We start from the raw sequence: 19,655 nt of genomic DNA, 5'->3' as shown, positions 1-19,655 counted from the left end.
TTTTTAAAGTGTAATTTGACCTTAAGTTCGTAGAATGATTATATTCTGCATAATTCTCCTAGTATACATTTTTAAATAAGTATCTCAGAATGGTAACTCCAAACTCAATTTAGTTGAATGTTTCAGAGTTATGGATGCCTTCAAATATTAATTATATTTGAATTTAATTTAAAAAATAAATATATCTGGATAGTACATAGAGTAGAATGACAATTGTCAGTATAAGGAAAGAAAGAAAACATGCCTTTGTGCCTGTTGGGAAAGATAAAGCTGATTTTTTAAAAAATTTCATTTAATTGCTCACTAGCTTGGGAGAATATATTGAGTTCTTAAAATATTAATGTCCTTTAACCTAGTACATTTTTCTAACTGGTCCCAATCTCTGTAGATTTATTGTTCTTTAATATTGCTGCCTAATAAAATGAAAACCACAGTGAGTAATCTACCTGCCTAAGATCAATCAACTCTCAACCTGTCCCCATCACTCTGAGGTGAAAACTGACTTCCTTGGCCTCCATTGCTCATGGCTTGATTTTCTAACCATATCTCTTATTATAGACCTAAATGTTTCTAAAATCCTACATTCCTTTTCATGGTTTATTATGCAAGTTCTTCTCACATTTTGCGAAACTTATTCTTAGTGGTATTTTATGATGCAACTCAAACATTAGCTCTTCCTGGAACCCTGCATTAACTTTCCTCCTCTCATATACATACAAGTGTGAGGTAGATATCCTTTTCCTGAGATCTAGTCCCACTTCTATGAAAACGCATTTCTTATGCAGCATAGATTTTGGTTTCTTTTAATGTCCCTTCTGTGACTGTCATGCCTACAGGCAGGGCTCATGGGTTATTCCAGTCCCAAACATAGTGCCTAGAATTTTCTAGATGCTCAAGAAATGACTGGTGAATAAGCGACTAAGTCCCTCTATCATGGTCCCTTAAATGCTATGTTGTGTCAAAACCAAGGCCTTAATCTGAACCAGGAACACGTTCTTAATGGTGGAGTGATACAGACTCAGTGGGAGGTGGAAAAGCAGAGGGGTCAGGATACAGCGTTTAAGGTCAGATAGATTTTATTTCCACCAATTGTAAAGCAGTCTTAACAGTGGGTCAGTAACCCTTCCAGAGCTTATTTTATCATTTATAAAACAGGATAATAATATCTTCATCTTTAGTGTTAAAAAGTAAGCAAAACAATACACAAAAATACTTATCATGGTATGGAGCACAAAGTAAATGTTCCGTAAACTGTACCATGAGATGAGTGGAGATACTGAACCTAGGCCTGACATTTTAGGTGACTTGTAGCTCAGATTCTGGCGAAACCATTCTGCCAGAGGTGATTTGCGCTATCTTGTAATCAGAAATATTTTCTTCTGTTTAAGATCATAGGGGTTTGTGGGTTCCTGTTACATTCAAAACAAACAAACAAGCAAACAAAAACTAAAAACAAAAACAAAAAAAAACCAAGGAGTTCCAAACAAGTTCAAACCTCCATTAGTCTTCTCAGCATTTTCTTGAAATGGGGATGATTTGTTTCTAGATACGTAATTTTTATTTATGTATGCAACACAGTTCCTGTAAGCAGTGTTACATGTGGTTGGGACATGAACTTGGGAGCCAGACGTTTTTCATTTGAACCCCAGCCCCACTCATTTTATTTCTCCACAGTTCAATTTTTCCATCTGTAAAATGCACCCACCTCAAAAGGTCGTTCTAAGAATCAACTGAGTTAACACTTATGACTCTTTTGGAACTCTGTCTGGTGTTTATTTCAGAACAGAGATCCCAATTCTGTAGTTGCAGAGTCCTCAAGGGTCATAGGCATCTCTAAAAGTTATTTTAAATTTCATTTCATTATGTTTATTAAAGGAACACTCATTTATTTAGTTATTTAGCATTTAATAAACATTTACCGGGATCTTGAACCCTTTGCCTTGAAATGACCATCAGTTGAAATAACATGAGAGCCACTATAACTGGTGATGTTAAGATTTCACGTTCTAGCATGGCTCATTGGGTTATAACTTGCAGGAAGAAATGCTTATTGAGAAATTCAACTAAAGGATAGTTAAGCCACTGAACTCAGAGCTTATAATTAGAAAAACATTCTAAAACAGCAAAAGTAATTGCTGTGTATTTTATGAGCAAAGTTATTGTTTAAAAATGCCATAGTAAATTCGTTAGAGAAACATTTAAGCTAATTGGAAAGGATTTTAATTATGACCTTAAAAAAAGATTCTTTAAAAAAAATCTTCATCCCACATATGCAATTAAAAGTGATTTTACCCCCAGGTACAGTCCTATGTGCAAGAGATTTTTGATATTTCAAGATACTTCTAAGCTCTCTTCCTGTTATTTTAACTTTGCATTGGTGATTCCTACTTCACTTGCAAGAAGCAATTCTCCCTCCCACATCTTGGGGTCCTTTTGCAGTAGATGGCATTAGGTATCATTTCTCCTGGGCCTGCACTGAACTTCAGCTTTTAACAATGGTTGTGACTGAGCTCATTTTGTCTGTTTGTTCATTTGATTTTTTGTGTGTTTTGAGGCATTGTATTGGCTACAATATGGGCATTAGGTGATCTCCTAACTTGAGAAATGTAAGCTTTGTGGCAACTACCTGCCTTGGCGCTTGTCAAACATGAACTATAAAACAGTCTGGCAATTGACCCTTTCTTAAATAATAATTAAATGTCAAGCACAAACAAACAAATAAACTAAACCCTTTGTTACACAGAGAGGATAGGACCTATTGTGTTTTGGGTGAGTGTGTTTGGAGGTGGTGACTAGAAGAGAAATAGAAGAGCATTAGTTAACCCGTGACTCCTGCAAGCAGTCGAAGTAGAACTGATGGGTGGAAGTTACAGAAAGCGAGAGAGAGAGAGAGATGAATCCTGTTGAATAACATTTATGGATTTTTCTATGTGTTGGCACATGTCTATGAACTTTCATACTCATTATATATTTGATTATATGAAACAGTATAATTTTTACATAATTTTTAATAGGAGAGCTTTGGGCATATTGCCCTATGATGAATGGGAAATCCTGAGGACTTTGAATTTCTTGTCATGGAGGTATTGAAGTGCTCGGAATTTTATCATCCCCTTTCTTTCAAACTCAAAATCCTAAATTTCAAAGTAAGTTTTAAAATTTGTTAAAATCTCTGTTTATATATTTTAGACATGTTGTTTAGTAATTTTCAAGCGATGACAGGTTTTCAGCAAAGAAAGGGAAATTACTCATGAATACAGTGGCGTACAGCTTTAAAAGCAATTGTGTTCTTTATGAATTCCGGGTAATGGAAACAGTGATAGTTTTTTCAAAATGGAAATAGTAGAGATTCCTAAAAGTTGTGTTTTTTACCTCATTACCCTCTTCTTGTTTTATGTTTCTAGCTGTGACGAGGGCTACGCTGGAGCAAGGTGTGAGAGAGTTGACTTTTTTTACCTGCGAGGAGATACAGGACAGATTCTGGTGATTTGTTTGACAGCCGTTATGGTGACGTTGATCATTTTGGTGATTAGTGTGTGCACATGTTGTCAGTAAGTATTTTTAAGTTTAATTGTACATAAATCTGAGAAATTGTACCTTGTTGACTCTTTTGTTTTGCATCTTTCCCTCCTTTCTACCTTTACTCTTTCCTTTTTTCTTTGATTTAAATCAATCGCTTTATCTGGTTTGCCATCATTTAGGTTGAAGTATTTATTTATAATAAAACACTCAATACATATTATTTGTCATTTTAGTGAACACAATTATTATAATTTAAAATCAAATTTGTATAAATCTCCTAATTTATTTAAAAAGAACACTTATTTAATTCTAAAGTCAGTCATATTTTAGGTGAGTTTGTTTGTAGGCTAAATAAGACTTTTATTTTCTCAGGCTATACCATGACACTATAACTTTGACAGACAAAAATAAAGGCACAAAACTTTTCTTTTTTTGGCCATTTAAAATAATAAATTTTATCTGTGAAAGATGTTCACACTTTTTTTTTTTTTTTTTTTTTTTTTTTTACTTTTCATTATATACCATGACTCTGGGTCTCAAGAAACACTTTGTTTTTCTATATGACAGAGTGGCTTGGTACAATTCTTAAGTTCGTTTTTTGGGGGAAACCCACCAAATTCTTTATCAGAGCAGGACTCCCAGGTAGCGTGCTAAAAAGGCATTTTTTTTCAGTGCTGTCTGCTTGCCATGAAAAGGTAGTGCAGGCTCCAAAACTGTTCCAGTTACTTCTGGGCTGCAGTACAGACCAGAAGAGGGCGTCTCATGATTCCTTTCTTCACAACCTTCAAGGGAACAAAACACCAGCAGAGCTCCTGGGACTCTGATTATTGTCCTGGCTCTGCCATTAAATATCTCTAAGACCTTCCAAAATTTTCTTAGTATCTTTAATCTTTTATTTTATTTTCTGTAAAATGTGAGGATTAAACTAAATAATTTATAGGATTCCTTTTAGCTATACAATATTTTAAAAGTCTTTGATTTTACCTCTTTTGTAGCAAAAAAGAGTTTTATAATGCCATTTTTGGGGCAAAGTATCCATTTGTCAGAGCTGGGAAATGGCCTATTTAATTACATTATTTTTCAGTTATACTTTGAAAAATTAGATTGCAGTTCAGATATCTAACACATTTCTTACTGTATCTGTCAGTTTAATTAACATATCCAGAGACTCTCTTGGTTTTTTTGTCTGTTCTCATATTGAACTCTATCTTGTTTACACACTAAATAATGCTTATCAATATTTAAGAATAAAAGGAACCTATGTGTTGCTAACAGTCTAGAAATAAGATCATAGGCTCTATTGATGATGAATTTTGTGTTTGCACAAACTAACAGGCCCATGCTAATTTCTAATACTATTTTCCAAGTCCCCTTCGAAGGAAAAAGAAAGAAGAAATGGCAAATCTTGGTAAAGATATAACTCCTGTAAATGAAGATATTCAAGAGACCAGTATTGCTTAATGGTGAGTGTGATAAATTTGTTAGATGAGAAACTGTTCAGGTGACATTTACTTGGTGAAAGGGAGTTTAACTGTGTCTCATAAATCACTGATCGGAGTTCAATTATACTTAAAAACATCTAAAAATAAATTGACTTCTTTTCATAAACTTTGAAGCCAATAAACAATTTTCTCGTATCCTTTTTACATGTTATCACAGAAGTAGTCATGTGGGAGAAAGTGCTTTTATATACTTTTTCTAAGACATCAACATCAATTAGTTTTCTAATTTTGTGGTTGGGATGGTTATTTTATATTTTTTCTTCCTCATTTTTCGAGTATGAAGAGTAGGCTTAGTTTAGTTTAGGCATCTCACATTGCATGGAAGTAATGATAGCCATGTTTTAATAATAACTTCATTTACTGAGCATTTTCCATACACAAAACACTACTCTAAGCTCTTTAAATGTTGCATTAGTTAGCAACCCAGCAGGAACCACAAGTCCTCTGGGATAATCTAACAAAGAGATTTTATGACAGAACTGGTGGTAGGGCAGCATCGCGGGAACTCACAGGCATGTGGAGGCTCCCAAAGGCTGACAATGGTGGGAGGTGTCCTCCCCGCATGCCTGAGAGGGCTAGGAGAGTGTTTCCTTTAGCACTGAGAAGTGGACTGCAGGAGAGCCCACCAGGCAGAAGCTATAGCTGTGGACGAATATAACCACTGCTGGAATCTAAACAAGGAGCGGGGAAGCTATGGAGAAAAATACCCTTGATTTTTTCTCCTCTGCCTTCAGATATTCAGCAGGTGCCTCCCACTAGCCAAACCCGACCAGAACTCAAAGAGCATGGGAGCCCTTATGATGCAGTCTATAGCATCAGCCCCCTGGAGGGTACAGCAGGGCAAAGAAGATCTCCAAGGAAGCAAAGGGAGCAGAGCCAGCACCGTCACCCTGGTCATTTTAGCCGTAATAGCATCAAACACAAACAAACTGGTTTAAGATGAAGGAAGTGTTTGGTTCACATGGACTGGTAGTCCAGAAGGAAGGTGCTCTGCACCCTTGGATGAGCCAGAGACTCCCACTCCTCTCTTTCTACTCACTGTCTGAAGAGGTGGCTCCATTCTCAGCTAGTTCCTTTTAAGTCATAGCAGAGGCCATTAGCAATCAGGGCTTCTTGCTTCCTTGTTCACGTCCAGCAAGAGAGAGGCAGTGACTTTCCATAGCTCTCTCAGCAGCAGAAAGAACCTCCTTTCCCAGAAACTCACAGCAGATTAATGGGGTTTAGTAATTGAAAACAAAAATGCTGGCTCTGGATTTTTTTTTTATGATTGCATAGTACACTTCTTTTAAATGGCTTGCTTTTCTCTCTCTCTCTCTCTCTCTCTCTCTCTCTCTCTCTCTCTCTCTCTCTTTCTACAGTCTATAAAGATACCCCCAGGCTGCTGGCAAGCTACAAAATGTCTTCCTCATTTGAAAAAGGACAGAATGTGTCTCAGGAAAACAGCTAACACAATGGATTTTAAATAATGTATTTACCTTTTGTTTGTAACAGTTTGTGTTATTTACTATTATTTTTATAATAATAATAACAATGAATTTTACAATTGATTGGTAATTGGGAAGGAAGCACCTATTTAAGAAGGAAAATTTTAATAAACTTCTACTTAAGTTTTGTCACCAGTATTACTAGTCAAATAAAAAAGAAAAGTAGGGAAGGAGTTTAGATGTAAGAAATTGAATTAACAATAAAGCTACCATTTAGCCAATACTTACTATGTGCTAAGAGTTTGAAATATATTATTTCCTTTCATCTTTTCAAGAACCTATATCTACTGTGGTCCTCATTTTCCATATATGGAGACAGACCCAAAGAAGTTAAATAATCAAACCCAGGGAGCTGAAACTGGAACCGAGATTTACCCAAATTCAAAGTTTATGCTATTGTTCATCTGAGTTGGTATAAGCTAACTCACTAATATAACCCAAGACTTTCTACTGAACAGTATGTGTTTTGCCGTGAATCTGAGATGCTGGGGCCATTTTTCTGCAGAAACTCAGAATGCAGAGTCCTAAGTATATGCTACTGTTACCACCATGCTTTATGAGGAATTGACTTTTATTGTGTTTCTTTGTTCCTTTACAAATGATCAGTGACATGAATAAATTCTTACATTATTAGTAAAGCAAACAGATTTGCCCCCTAGCTAGGGTAATGAATAGAGATGTGGAAAGTAAATGCCTGATAGTTTTGAAGCCCCAGGTAAGTGTTTATGCACACTAACGAATCAATAATAGCACTGGAAGAGGCTGTGGATCCCAAGGTAAAGGTCAGGGACAGCGAAGAGGAGTCAGGTGGAGACTGGTTGTGACAATATCCTCATTTCTGTTCTAATAAACAGTACCTGTGATTGCTTTTAGGTGAATATCATTGCAATGAAATTATGAACATACATCTATTACTTAAAACTATCTTACCAAATGTCTTTTTAATTCCATAGTATATTTAATAAGGACTTTTTAAAAATGGAAAAATAAAATCTACATTTTATTCCGTAGAATGTGGAACTTTCAATATTGACCAGGTGGATCTTTTACAAACAGATAAAAGGATGTCCCCGCATTGCTGCACTTTGGTCGTTTTGCCTGTCAGCCAAGCAGCTTCTTTTTCAGAATCTTTGTAAATTTTACTTTATGGCATGAACTTCATACACAAAATGAAGGGAAAAATTCAGACAAAAGGTGAAAAAGTTGTGTTATCATTTTCTGTCACACATATTTTGAGGGAGACTGAGGCCGTACTTCTATAACACGGATACAGCTCCCATATCAACGAGATAATTTGATAATTTTCTAAATCTATATACAATTATATACAATTGATTCATATCGCATATGTTTTATTTCCTAAAGTCTCCTTCTAGACTCATTTCATGCCCTTTCTCTTTCTCAGTCTTCATTGATACGAGGAGTGCTTGAAACAAATGCTTGTTTGAGCATTTTAAAATACTTATATAAAAACATAAACAAAAACATGTTTCTTCTTTCCTGAACATCATGATTTTGGTTGACCAATGGACTCTCAAGACAGTTCAGGCTATGGAATTGTGTTTTGATCCTAAAATGTTAATGATGTCTCTTGAAATTTGGGAGGTCTAATGTCAAGAAAGAACTTCAAGGATTTTCGTATCTTTTCAAAATATATTTTATAATTGTTTTGCATATTATAAATGACCTTGTTTATGTAAACTGTCAATTTTATTATAATAAATAAATTTATTTTTAAAGGAAAGCAAATTATATATATATACATATATATATATATTTGAGGGTTTTCTATTGGCACCACAAATTATTAATAGAAATAAAATTTAACATTACTGCTTTGAAAAATTTTATAGTTTATAGAAACTACCATTAATACATTTGAAACAGTCCATTTTGACCAGATATTTTCCTTAGAAATTAAAGAATTTGAAAGTGTGATGGACGCTTATGGTATTGTCTGCCCAGCAGCCTGGCCATATTGTTGAGCCCCATCTCCAGCTGCATTTGATTGGTTTAAGGAGAGCGCTTAATGAAGTTTGGCCAACTAGAGTCCAGGGGAATTGGGAACTTGAACTAAAGTTATTTTTCTTTGGGTTCTTGGAGTATAAAAAAGTGCATTTTGAAGCTTTTGGCAGTCATTTTTTTACCCACGTAGATCAGAAAAGCAAAGGAAGCTGGTCAGAGGACACAGACATGAGGCTCATTTCCTGATAGTCTGAGTCCCTGGAACATATAGTCTCAAAGTTTAACTTCATTCCGTTTCTGTCTACAGACTCTATGAGACATGATATTATCTTTATAATAAATTCCTTATTTGGCTTAAGCTAATTCTATTTGGATTTCTGTAACCTAGAACCAAGATCCTAATTCCAGGACATCATGAAATTGTGGGCAATCGTTTCTTAAAGCAGGAGCGACATCCTCTATGAAATGGAATATCAAATTACAGTTTTCACATAACAACTTTGATTGTATTAGAGGAACATTTCTAACAAGAATATTCTATTTGCACATTCAGCTACTCAAGATGATGATTGCAAAGAAAGCATGGGAGGAAGCAGGGAGTTCAGCAAGCATTGATTGGGTACCTACTGTATTCTAGGCACTGTGGTACCCACTATGACAAATGCTAAGGAGAATTAAGACATGGTCACTTAAGAAGCAGACAGTTTAGTGGAAGAACCAGCTACTCACTAATTATTTCAATTCAATTTGGAGCTCTGAGAGAGGCTGAAGGTATTATGGGATCAATGAGGAGGATGACTATGCCAGCTTGGAAAAGATCAGGTAAGGCTCCTGAAGGAAATTATATCTGAACTGGACTGGCTCTCAGAAATAAAGGTCTCTGCCTAAAATTGTGGGTATGGGCAGATATTTCTTGGATTCTTGTTCAATTCTACAGAATTTCTCTTAAATTCTAGCAGTGTGGGGAGCAGCAGACATTGTCACAAGAAAATAAAAAAAGAAATCAAGGCTTCATACCTATTTCAGAATGCTTGGCATGACAGGATAAAGTATATGGGCATGTTAGCTGTGAGGTGAGATGTTCCTGGTCCCAACAATGTTACAGTATTTAGTGATGGGATGAGATAAGGGAGAGCTTTTTATTTCTTTCCTAAAGTGAATTATTCCAGCTATTCACACTTTTCACTTCATATCGTTGCTCTTGATTAGGCAAGTTACATATAGAGTAAAGTGAAATGTTCTGGGTCATGTAACTTGCTATTCGGATAAGGCCATGGTTTCTGTGAAATTCTATGAAGGAAGTTCAGGACATATTTCAGTGCCCATGACTATAAGACCAAGCTATTGCCTTAATGAGACCTCCATTTTTGTGTAATCTGCTTCTACTTTGTTATGAATTCATTAGAAGATATTTACTAAGTACTTACTAAGTACCAAGTATTTTAGATGCTTGGGCTATGTCAATGGACAAAATACTTCAAAAAAATCTGTCACCTCATTGATTGACATGGATGGATAGAATGCTTATATTCTAGTGGATATAATCTTTGATGAATGCAATTTAAAACAAAGATCATCCATGAATTTATGTTGTCCAGAGGGCTTTATCATCAAACCTTTAATCTACCCCAGTGTCTTGAAAAACAGAACTCAAGATGGGCACTCACAGAAGAACTGAGTATATGGTAGGATCGGCAGATTTCCTTTGACCTCAAATAATTCAAGAACAAAAGAAGTTTAACTATGTTTCTTTGGTGTAAAGATCTTGGTTTATACAATTTTTTTTTCTTTGGTTGATGATTATGGGTGTTACATTTGGGCATTTGTTCTTCTTCAGAGAATCCTCCATGCTTCAAAGCATTTTTCTGCAAAGGAACCTGTTCCCATGTGATCATCTTTGGCAGCTGTGCATTAATGCTGGAACATAACGTGCAAATTCTTGTCTGTTCGTGAATGTTACTGTTCCTGAGAATGTGTTTCTTATAATAATATCTAGTTGGCACTTCTGTAAACTCATTCTTCCCCGGGACCTGCCAGCTATTTGTGCTTTAAATAGTCTGAAATTCTATATTAGGAAACTACATAAACTATATAATTCCAAACTATATCAGCAATTATATTCAAGAGATAAATTATTAGGAATATTTCTGTTATTGAAATTTCAAAATGAATATCTAGGTATGCTTAACTATAATTACAATCAGTAGTGTATTATAAAAAAAAATATTAACCAAATGTGTTATTAAAAACTTTTTCTTCTGCGTTTTATTATTATTACTCAAATTTAAGTTACAAATAAATAAGTAAATGTGCAACAGAGGTGCTTTAAAAGGTGTTTTATGGTTTTCTTCTTTATTTTGTTTAAAAGAAGTCGAACAAATACAGACCTCCTTAACGTTGGTTTTCAAGTGTAGTTATTCTTGTAATATGTGTGCAGAATAAAAAATAATATTTTGAAACTTTGTGATCCAGGCTAGATAACACTTTGTCATATGCTGGAGTTTAGTAAGAAATGAGAGAGAGCCTTTATCTGACTTGGTTTGTAAAACAATTTTGAAATATTGCAATGTGTAAACTAATTTTAATAAAACTATTTCTAGCATATTCTTTTTTTAATACCCTAAGACATTCTTTTTTTAACAACGTAGGAACATTTGTTTACTCAATGAACCAGAACTAGCAATTCTAAACAAACAAACAAACAAACAAAAACACTTACACAGTGTGTTTTGTTTGGTGGTTGGTTTTATTCTTAAAGTAAATCTAGTCTTTGGGACTGTACTGCCACCCCTGTGCCTCTTAGTTTCAACTGCATGTCAAAGTGTCTGGACTCAACCACACTGGTGTTCTTGGTCATTCTATAAATGGCATAGAGATTGGGAGAAACTTGCTTCTGAATGACTGTAATGCAAAGGCTATAAACACAGGATCTTTATTCAAACAGATCCGAGCTTCAATCCCGGGTCTGTCACTTACTTTAAAGCCTTGGGCAGTTTCTTAACCCTTCTACTGTTCTCATCATCAAGGTGAAAATAAACAATAAATGGGTGAAGAGGTGGACTGAGTGGATCAGATGAGATAATACTACCATAATGCTTAGCCTGCCCCTGAAGTATTTTAAGCACTCTCTAGATAAGGGATCAAGTAATGTTAATTATTGTTAGATCAATAACAAGAGCGATGACAGTGATGACAGCATGATGTTCTCTAACTGGTCTTATGGAAAACAAGACATTCATTTCTAAGATAAGTCACTGCGCTCATACAGTTAAGTTCTCTGTATTTTTAAGAATTCATGACCCTTGTGAAAAGAATGTCTTTCTCCTCTTGTTTGAACAAGCTATGGTTAGGCGAAGAACTCCGACTTGATGAAGGGCCCTATAAAGTGGCTTTACTTCTCTCTATATATTCTTCCTCTCTCCCTTTCCTACACCTTCCCTGAAGGTACCTAATGAAACAAAATTAAGGAAGAATTATTACAATATTATTGAAAATAATCAAAGGCCTAATCATTTTTAAATTATATTAAGATAAGTTAGCTATTTTTTGAGGTGGAGTTGGACTTTACTACTTGTGCACCTAACGCCATTAGTTGTATTAAAAATAGAACAGACCAGAAACAGGAAATAACCTCTCATATTTGTTATTCACATGTGCTTGCACAGTAAGCATTATTATACCCATTTACTCAATAAATCTAAGCCTCAGGAAGCTTAAGTACCCAGCCAAATCATATTACTAAGATCAGCAGATTTAAATTATTGTAATCTGCTTATTAATTTTGGTATCTCAGACTTTGAAATAAAAGTACACTGAAATTATCCACTTTCCAAATGAAAAAGAAATGTAAATGTGTTGTTCTGGACTCTGCGAATTGGCTAAATAAATGATTACTAAGTCTATGTGGTCGAAAAATTCTTGAGACATTTTAAAAAGTGAAAAACTGAACAGGAAAAAAAATAAGATGATTCGCTAGCAACTAGTTGGTAAGTTTTTTGTTTGCTTTTTGTGTTTAAAAATCATACTGAGCCAGATTTAACAGGCTTAGCTATTTTTTATTCTTAAGTTAAAATACCTGAAAATAAGAGAAAAGGAAATTGAATAAAACACACATAAAGTGAGCAACAATGCATAAACACTAACTTAAAGTAAGCATATCACACTGTTATTGGAGAGTACTTAATTTGGTGGGACTAAAATAATCTTTCAAACCACAGAGGATATGAAGAGCTAAACAGCTTGGAAACTATTTGGCTGTTTCGGAAGCTTTTACAAATAGCAAAGTTTTATCCAAATTGATATAATTTTTAAAATATTTTTCTGATAATCAAAACTGACCACACATTGCTTGAGTTTCTTGAATTCAATAGAATTTCATTAACTTAAATCCTACCAATCTAGAATTTGTCACCATTCAGGCGTGGACTCTTCAGATGTTTACTTTCGTAATAACTAAGAAATAGTATTATTTTTTTTAAATTGTAAGTGAGGTATCAACATCATAAACCTTTTCAATACATTGAATATTACACTACAGAAGCCATATCTTTTTTTATGGTAATATCATCTCATCGGTTATATGTTTGAAATCCAAGTCATCGTTATTGTAAACTAACATTAAGTTCTAATTCAACTAAATAAATATTTCCAAAAGCTGACAATAGGCATACACACACATGTGTTGAAAGTGCACAGAAGAGAGAGAAACAAGAGACAGTGATTTTTTTTTCAAGTAAGAGAAAAGACATACACAAATAACTATAATAAAAAGTCAAGTAATTTCATTCATTTATCCAATGATTATTTACTATTTACTATATGCATAGGACAGTGCTAAGAACTCAGAAAAAGAGTAAACTAGACTTAGTTTGTGGTCCTAAGAATTTTTTTCTTTAGTAGAGAAATTGAGCATTTTACATGTACAAATCATACCTTGCTAGTATGAACCAGGGATTGAAAGGATTAGGAAAAACTTTTCAGCAGAGGTGGCATTTATTTAGGCCTGGAAGAAAGTGTGGGATGAAATAGACAAATATAGGTAGAAAGTCATTCCTTTAGCGGAGTTCAAACTAAGATTAAACTAACCCTTTTCCTGCTACAACACTATCTGTGTGGGAATGACCCAATAACCTCAGCAGCCCACCTTGAAGATGTGGCCGGTCAGCCTATCACCATGAGTTAGGGGCTAGTCATTCTCTTCCTGGTCAAGAATCTGCCTGACCTACTTTTCCTTAAAGTAATTCTCTATAAATCTCTACTAGATTAGTGTATGCATATCATCTCTGAAATGATTTTGGAATTGTTCTCAAACAGGTCAAGTTAAGAACAAATAGGGAGGAATTTGGTTCCAATCACAGTCACTTCAGTCCTTCAGAGGGACTTCCAGGCCCTAACCTTCTTACTCTCTACTTCCCCCCTTATTGCATCCTCCTGTTGTGGTTCGCTCAAATCCAAGACCCACAGAGCCAATTGAGATGAATTGTGAGCCTTTATTAGCCGGCCTGCAACTGACTCTCTACCATGCAGGGTTAGAAGATATCAGCCCTAAGCTCCCAAAAGAGGCAGTTTATAAAGCCTAGAACCACAGCCTGGTTAACAAGTAAGCAGATTACCACACCCTGGTTAACAGAATAAGAAGTTGTCTATTAGCATATCTTTGAGCAGATCACCACACCCTGGTTAACAGAATCAGAGTAAATCCTTATGCCAGTTTACTGGAAAATTTCCTGCCCTTAACACTCCCATCAAGTATCCTCTCCTCTCCATGTTCCCTGGGATCAAAATCATCTTTCCCAATCAAGTCTTAGTTTCCTCATGTCCTTCTGGTGTCTCATATTTTAGCAGCCTTAGCCATGGAGTGCTTGTGTCTTTTTACAAAAAAGAATAGGCTTTGTCTCAGGGTCTACTGGCTTCTTCTCAACCCCCTCCTTAGGCAAGGTAGAGAAAAATAGATGGCTTCCACTCTTCCTTTACTAAGTATCTAATTCAGCAAATCTTGCCACTAAAAAATTTCATTCTTCCCCATACCTCTCCAAAAGTAACCTGTGTTTTTTTTATTAATAAATTTTTTACTCTATTTTATGAAAACTGATACCTGGGCATTATTATACTAGGCAGCTGTTTCTGCCTTTCATCTCCATAATCCTGTTATGTCACCAAAGCTTTCTCTCCTAATAAAGAGCATCTTTTGAAAGAGGAGGAGAAAGTCTTGAGCTCACCCCAATACACAGCTTTAGATAAGGTCCATGTCCCAGAAGGGAAAAGGAGCTGGATCGTTTCCTTTGGCAAGAAATCCATAGGACAGATGGGAGATCAATATGTGAGAGAATAGGGGGGAAGAATTCCACTTGAAGAGAACAAACATTACAAATAAGAGCACATTTGCTTGTAAACTTGTAAACATCTGGAAAAGGCTGTGCAGAAAAAAGATGAAAGATTAAAAAAAGACATCTAGTCAAGTGTTAATTTCAGATAAACAAAAACTAATGTCTTCATGTGAATAAGTCTCAAACATTGCTGTTTAAGTGGGCATTCTGTATCTTTATTTGCTAATTCTACAATCCTAGTTGGAAGAGTAGAGCATGGGGTGTCAAGGAAAATATACTTGAAGATAAGGCTATCAGGTAAGGGCAGGACAAGTTAACAGTGTGGCTGATGTTGTGGTGCGATCAAATCCAAGACCCACGGAGCCAAATGAGATGAATTATGAGCCTTTATTAGCTGGCCGGCCACTGACTCTCTACCACGCAGGGTTAAAAGAGATCAGCCCTGAGCTCCCAGAAGAGGCAGTTTATATAGCTATCAGCACATCCCTGAGCAGATCACCATGCCCTGGTTAACAGTTGGCCATTAGCATATCCTTGATCAGATTACCCTGGTTAACAGCATCTCCTTGATCAGATTACCACACCCTGGTTAACAGAATCAGAAGTAAATATTTAATACTGGCTTACTGGAAAATTGTTCACCCATTACAATATGTCATGCTAAGAATTCCTGGACTTTACTGGAAGGGAGAGACAAAATGTATTAAGTGGGCATGTGAAATGAGAAGATATATTATTTAGGAATATAATTTCACAGACATTTTGAAGAGTAAATTAGAAAGTTGAGAGAAGAAAGGCAAAAGAAATGACAAAAGCTAAAAATGAAAACATAAATATAAAGGCTGAATTATTCAGGACATTTTGGTAAAAGAATCAACAAAATTGTGTGATGTGTTGAATTTTCGGATGTGAGAGAGGGAAGAGTTAGAAAAGACTGAAAACTCCGACCTGAGGACAGGATGTTCTCGGTGTGATGAACTGAGATATGGATCGGAGGATGGGAAGCGACTGGTGGTGGAAGGTTGGGTGAGGAAGTAGAGAATGACTTTGGTTAAAGAAACAAATTGAGCTTTGAGGGCTCTGGAAATGTCTTGGGAGAGGACTCAGCCAGGAACTGGGAAGCTAGACTTGGAGCTCAGAAAAAAACAGGTCAAGAAAAAAAGGGCCTTAAGCAAGGGAAAGACATAATAAAGTAACAACTTCAAGAAGAACAGTCCAGAGTACAGGAGATGGACTAGAGGGCACAAAGGTGGGGGTCATGGGGTGAAGCTTGTATCTTGATTTGCATTATCTTGATACACAATAATAATGTAAAAGTGGGAATGGAGAGATAAGGGGTAAAACTAGGTCTACTTCAAGAGGAAAAGAATGGCAAGATTTGGCATTACATACACCTGGGAGTCAACGAGAATGAGAGGAAACAGAAGTACCTTTCGATATGTGAGCCAGGGAGACTGGGACATGGAAATGCCGTGATCACAGTAACCAGAGCAAGGTGAGATGGAGCTCACTTTACGGAGAGAAGATGGGTCACACTGCACATCCACTAAGTTTCAGACTGCCTATAGGACATCTAAGTTAAGGTGTCTTGCTAGTACTTGCAATACATAAATCATACACAAGGGTTGAAATGACAGATTTTGCAAAGCTGTGAAACCCTACCAATGAATGATATTTCTGAACAATAAGTAGAGAGCAGGGGATCTTCACCCTCGGAGATGTTATGACCTCCTTCAAAAGAAATGCAAATGTATGTTTTTGTTTTGGGGGGAAAAAAATTGGTACAATGCAATTGGTTGTGCAGGGAAAAATCTGATAAATAATGTAGTCCACTACTAATTGGTTTTTCTCTCCTGAATGTTCATATGCTAGTAAGCAGTAAAACAGACTTCTAATCTGGTTTAACCTTAGCCCAAATGAATACTGTTCAGAGTCCTTTCCAGAAATTTTCTGACTTCCCTGGAATACAAGCTTAGGCTCTCCAAGGGTCTCCATCTTCTGTTTCTCTCACAAAGGTGGTATGAAGTGGATGAGGAAGGGGCTTAGGCCTTACTTGAGCCCTTACTTTGTTCTGGCAGGCATCCACTGCTATCAAGGAGGATGCCTCTTGGCCCACCTGCTGGCCTGCCTTCCTAAGGCTCTGAGGCCTTGGTTGCTGAATTCTGAGACAGGGGACCTCATGGTTCTAACTTATGACCTAAACATGACCCCAGGTAGCAGTGACCACTCTGCCCTTCCTGACTTGGCTTTTCTTGGGATCATATTGGCTTCTGTACTCTCATCTTCCATCTGGTTTCTGACCCAGTTTTCCATCAGGGCCACCACAGTGTTATCTCACTCTGCTGTGGCAGGCTCCTGGCAGGGTATTAAATTCTCAGTTGAGTGTCCATACTACAAAGAATCAGAGGTAGGCAGGGAAACTAAGCTTCTTGGTGGGAGGTAGCTGACTATCATGACCAAGGAATACCAGGCAAGGTGGTGTGCTCAGAGAGGCCAACTGAGAAATTTAAAAATTTAAATTAACACTACCCCCACCCTCCCATATATATCATGTTCACGTAGCTGGGTTGAAGGTCTTTTAGGTTTATCGGACTCTCACAGTGACCTGTTATGCCCTCAAGTGTTAAGAACTTCCACAGAGATAAAGGTAGAAGTACAAGTCTGGTAAAATGACTTAAAGGGAACAACCAATTGAGATGAAAGAGGAGCCGGCCATGAACAAAAAGGAAGGCCAGAGATCAGAAGAGAACAAAGACAGTGCACTGTAAGGAAAACCACAGGAAAAGAGGAAAGGACTCAGCATGTGCCACAAGGACGAAACTCAAAATAAGGTTTCAATGAACCAGAAGAAATGATCTAGATAATTAGAAATTGCAGTTTTTTCACCAATTTGCAGATGGGCCCCTTCAGGTAAAACTAGTAAAGTCAGCTCTTCACTGCTGACTTAAAGCATATGCACAAGTGTTTAATATTAACCTGGTTTACTTCCAGTAGAGAACCTGGGGAGGGGCAGGATGCACTAGTGGTGGTGGTGGCCATAGTGGGACAGGGTAGTGAATATGATTTAAGATTTGGAAGACGTTTTGTAAATGCTAAGATGTTTTATAAGTACTTGGCTGAGGGGCAGCCAAGGGGACTCAGTATGTGAGTTTAGCACAGGCTGGTCGTAAAATCTCTGATTTAACTGGTTCAACTGAAACCTCTGAATAATTGTATTATGTCAAACGACATGATGTGTGGTGGTCCTCATGGAGTCTAGAATAGAAGCAATCGAGTAGTGAGAGCGTGTCAGTGTTTGTCCAGCACTGCCCGAGGTCGGGCTTCTGGCCCCTGCAGGGCATCCGGAGAGCACATGCACGTGTGTGCTGAATTACCTGCTATAACCTTAGCGTGACCACCTTCTTTTCTACACACCCATCTGCACCGAAGGGCAGAGACCTGAAACCATAGTTCCCAAAATCCTTTTCCTCTTACCCTTCTAGATGAGAATCTATGCAAAATTGTGAAGGTGAAAGAAAAGAGCATCTGTTATTCTCCAGAGGCAGTTTTAAGCTGATGTCTGGCCGACGGCAGACGTGAGGTTTGCAGTGCTTCCCAAGTGCCTTCCTGAGATCCACACGCTCTCTCTGTAGCTTTCCTGACCTGCGGTTCCCAGGACTTTCAATGGTTGTACAAGCCTCGAATTCCCTGCAGTGGACAGCCACAGAGGTTCTCGTTCCCTGATGGAACCGCGCATGAGACACTGGGGAACGTCAGCTCTCAAAATATCACTCCTGCTCTAGTTGTTAATAATTATTATTACTTCCTAGGCACATTGATGCCAAGAAGGGGAACCCTAGTGTCTGAGGTTCTACACACCTAAAAGCGGACTTAGAGATGAGTACTTGGCAGCAACTGGACAGTTGGGACGTAGTTCCACGATCCACAAGTGAGGAAGTAAGAAAAATGACACGGAGCAGGGAAGAAGCTCCAGAAAGGGAGAGAATTACTGCCATGGACAACTGAGCCTCGTCCTACTGGGGTCCATCTGAGGAACCACGGAGAGTGCCCCTCAGGAATGTTTCAGCAAGGCCTGTGTTGAGATGAAAATTTTATACACAGACTCTGGTCCCTCACTAACCGAGGGTTACTTCTGAAGGTGGCATTAAATCCTCTGTACTTTTGGGCTCTCCTGCTCACAGATAGAGCAATCCCCCTCTAATTGGAAAAAGCCATCAGGCCGAGAAGCAGAGAACTAGAGACACTGAGGTGGGGAGGTGGACCTTCTCGATCTGGGGAACTGACGTCCGGCAGTGGTGGTGATGCTGGGATGCGGGTTCTCTGCACGTCGGCCAGCCTGTCTCTTCTGCTTCATTGCAGTGACAGGAGCAGAAGTCAGAGTGTGGACAGATGAGAGGGGTGGACGAAGGAGTGGAAATAGTCAAATGTCCTAGGAGTATGAAGGCAAGCAGAGAAAATGACTAGAAGTTGGCTACAGCCAACTGAGACTATCCACAATTTTATTTATTTATTCCATCCTCCTTCCCTCCTAATCCCCCCTCATCTTGTCTTCTTCCCTTTACTCCTCCTCCATCTTCTTATAATCAGTATTAATTTATCTTTCAGCTGATGCTTACCACAAAGTTTAAGAAATTAACTCAGTTTGCTTTAAAAACCTTAGCCTAAGAGTTCCCACACAATAAAACAAGATTCCTTCTTCTAAGTGAGCTCTCCAGACTGTTTTCTCCCCGGGCTGAGCAAAGGCAATCACCTGCCTTCAGCAAATACACACAAAATTGCCCAATAAATGTAGGTTGCCATGGAAACCAAACCAAAAAAGAATAAAAAGGCTGAATATTAAGAGTCTGTTTGGCCTT

At 37.2% G+C, this 19,655-nt stretch overlaps 1 protein-coding gene across 5 annotated transcripts in view; it reads left to right on the top strand.

Annotated features, from left to right (window-relative positions):
- The window catches only part of BTC (betacellulin), a 42,339-nt gene extending 29,536 nt beyond the window's left edge, over positions 1-12,803 (top strand). The window contains exons 4-7 of one of the 5 annotated variants that reach the window (XR_004953104.1): positions 3,405-3,551; positions 4,890-4,985; positions 9,111-9,295; positions 10,311-12,803. Coding sequence is in view for 4 of the 5 variants with exons in the window: in XM_036227857.1 (XP_036083750.1) it covers positions 3,405-3,551; positions 4,890-4,983 (241 nt within the window). In the remaining variant the exon portion in view is untranslated. The other 4 variants (XM_036227857.1, XM_036227856.1, XM_036227854.1 and 1 more) reach the window with 4 other exon arrangements.
- Positions 12,804-19,655: the final 6,852 nt, after the last annotated feature.

The sequence above is a fragment of the Rousettus aegyptiacus genome, unplaced genomic scaffold, assembly GCF_014176215.1.
Source record: "Rousettus aegyptiacus isolate mRouAeg1 unplaced genomic scaffold, mRouAeg1.p scaffold_m13_p_10, whole genome shotgun sequence".
NCBI classification, from domain to species: domain Eukaryota; kingdom Metazoa; phylum Chordata; class Mammalia; order Chiroptera; family Pteropodidae; genus Rousettus; species Rousettus aegyptiacus.
This window is presented reverse-complemented; position numbering and strand designations above follow the sequence as displayed.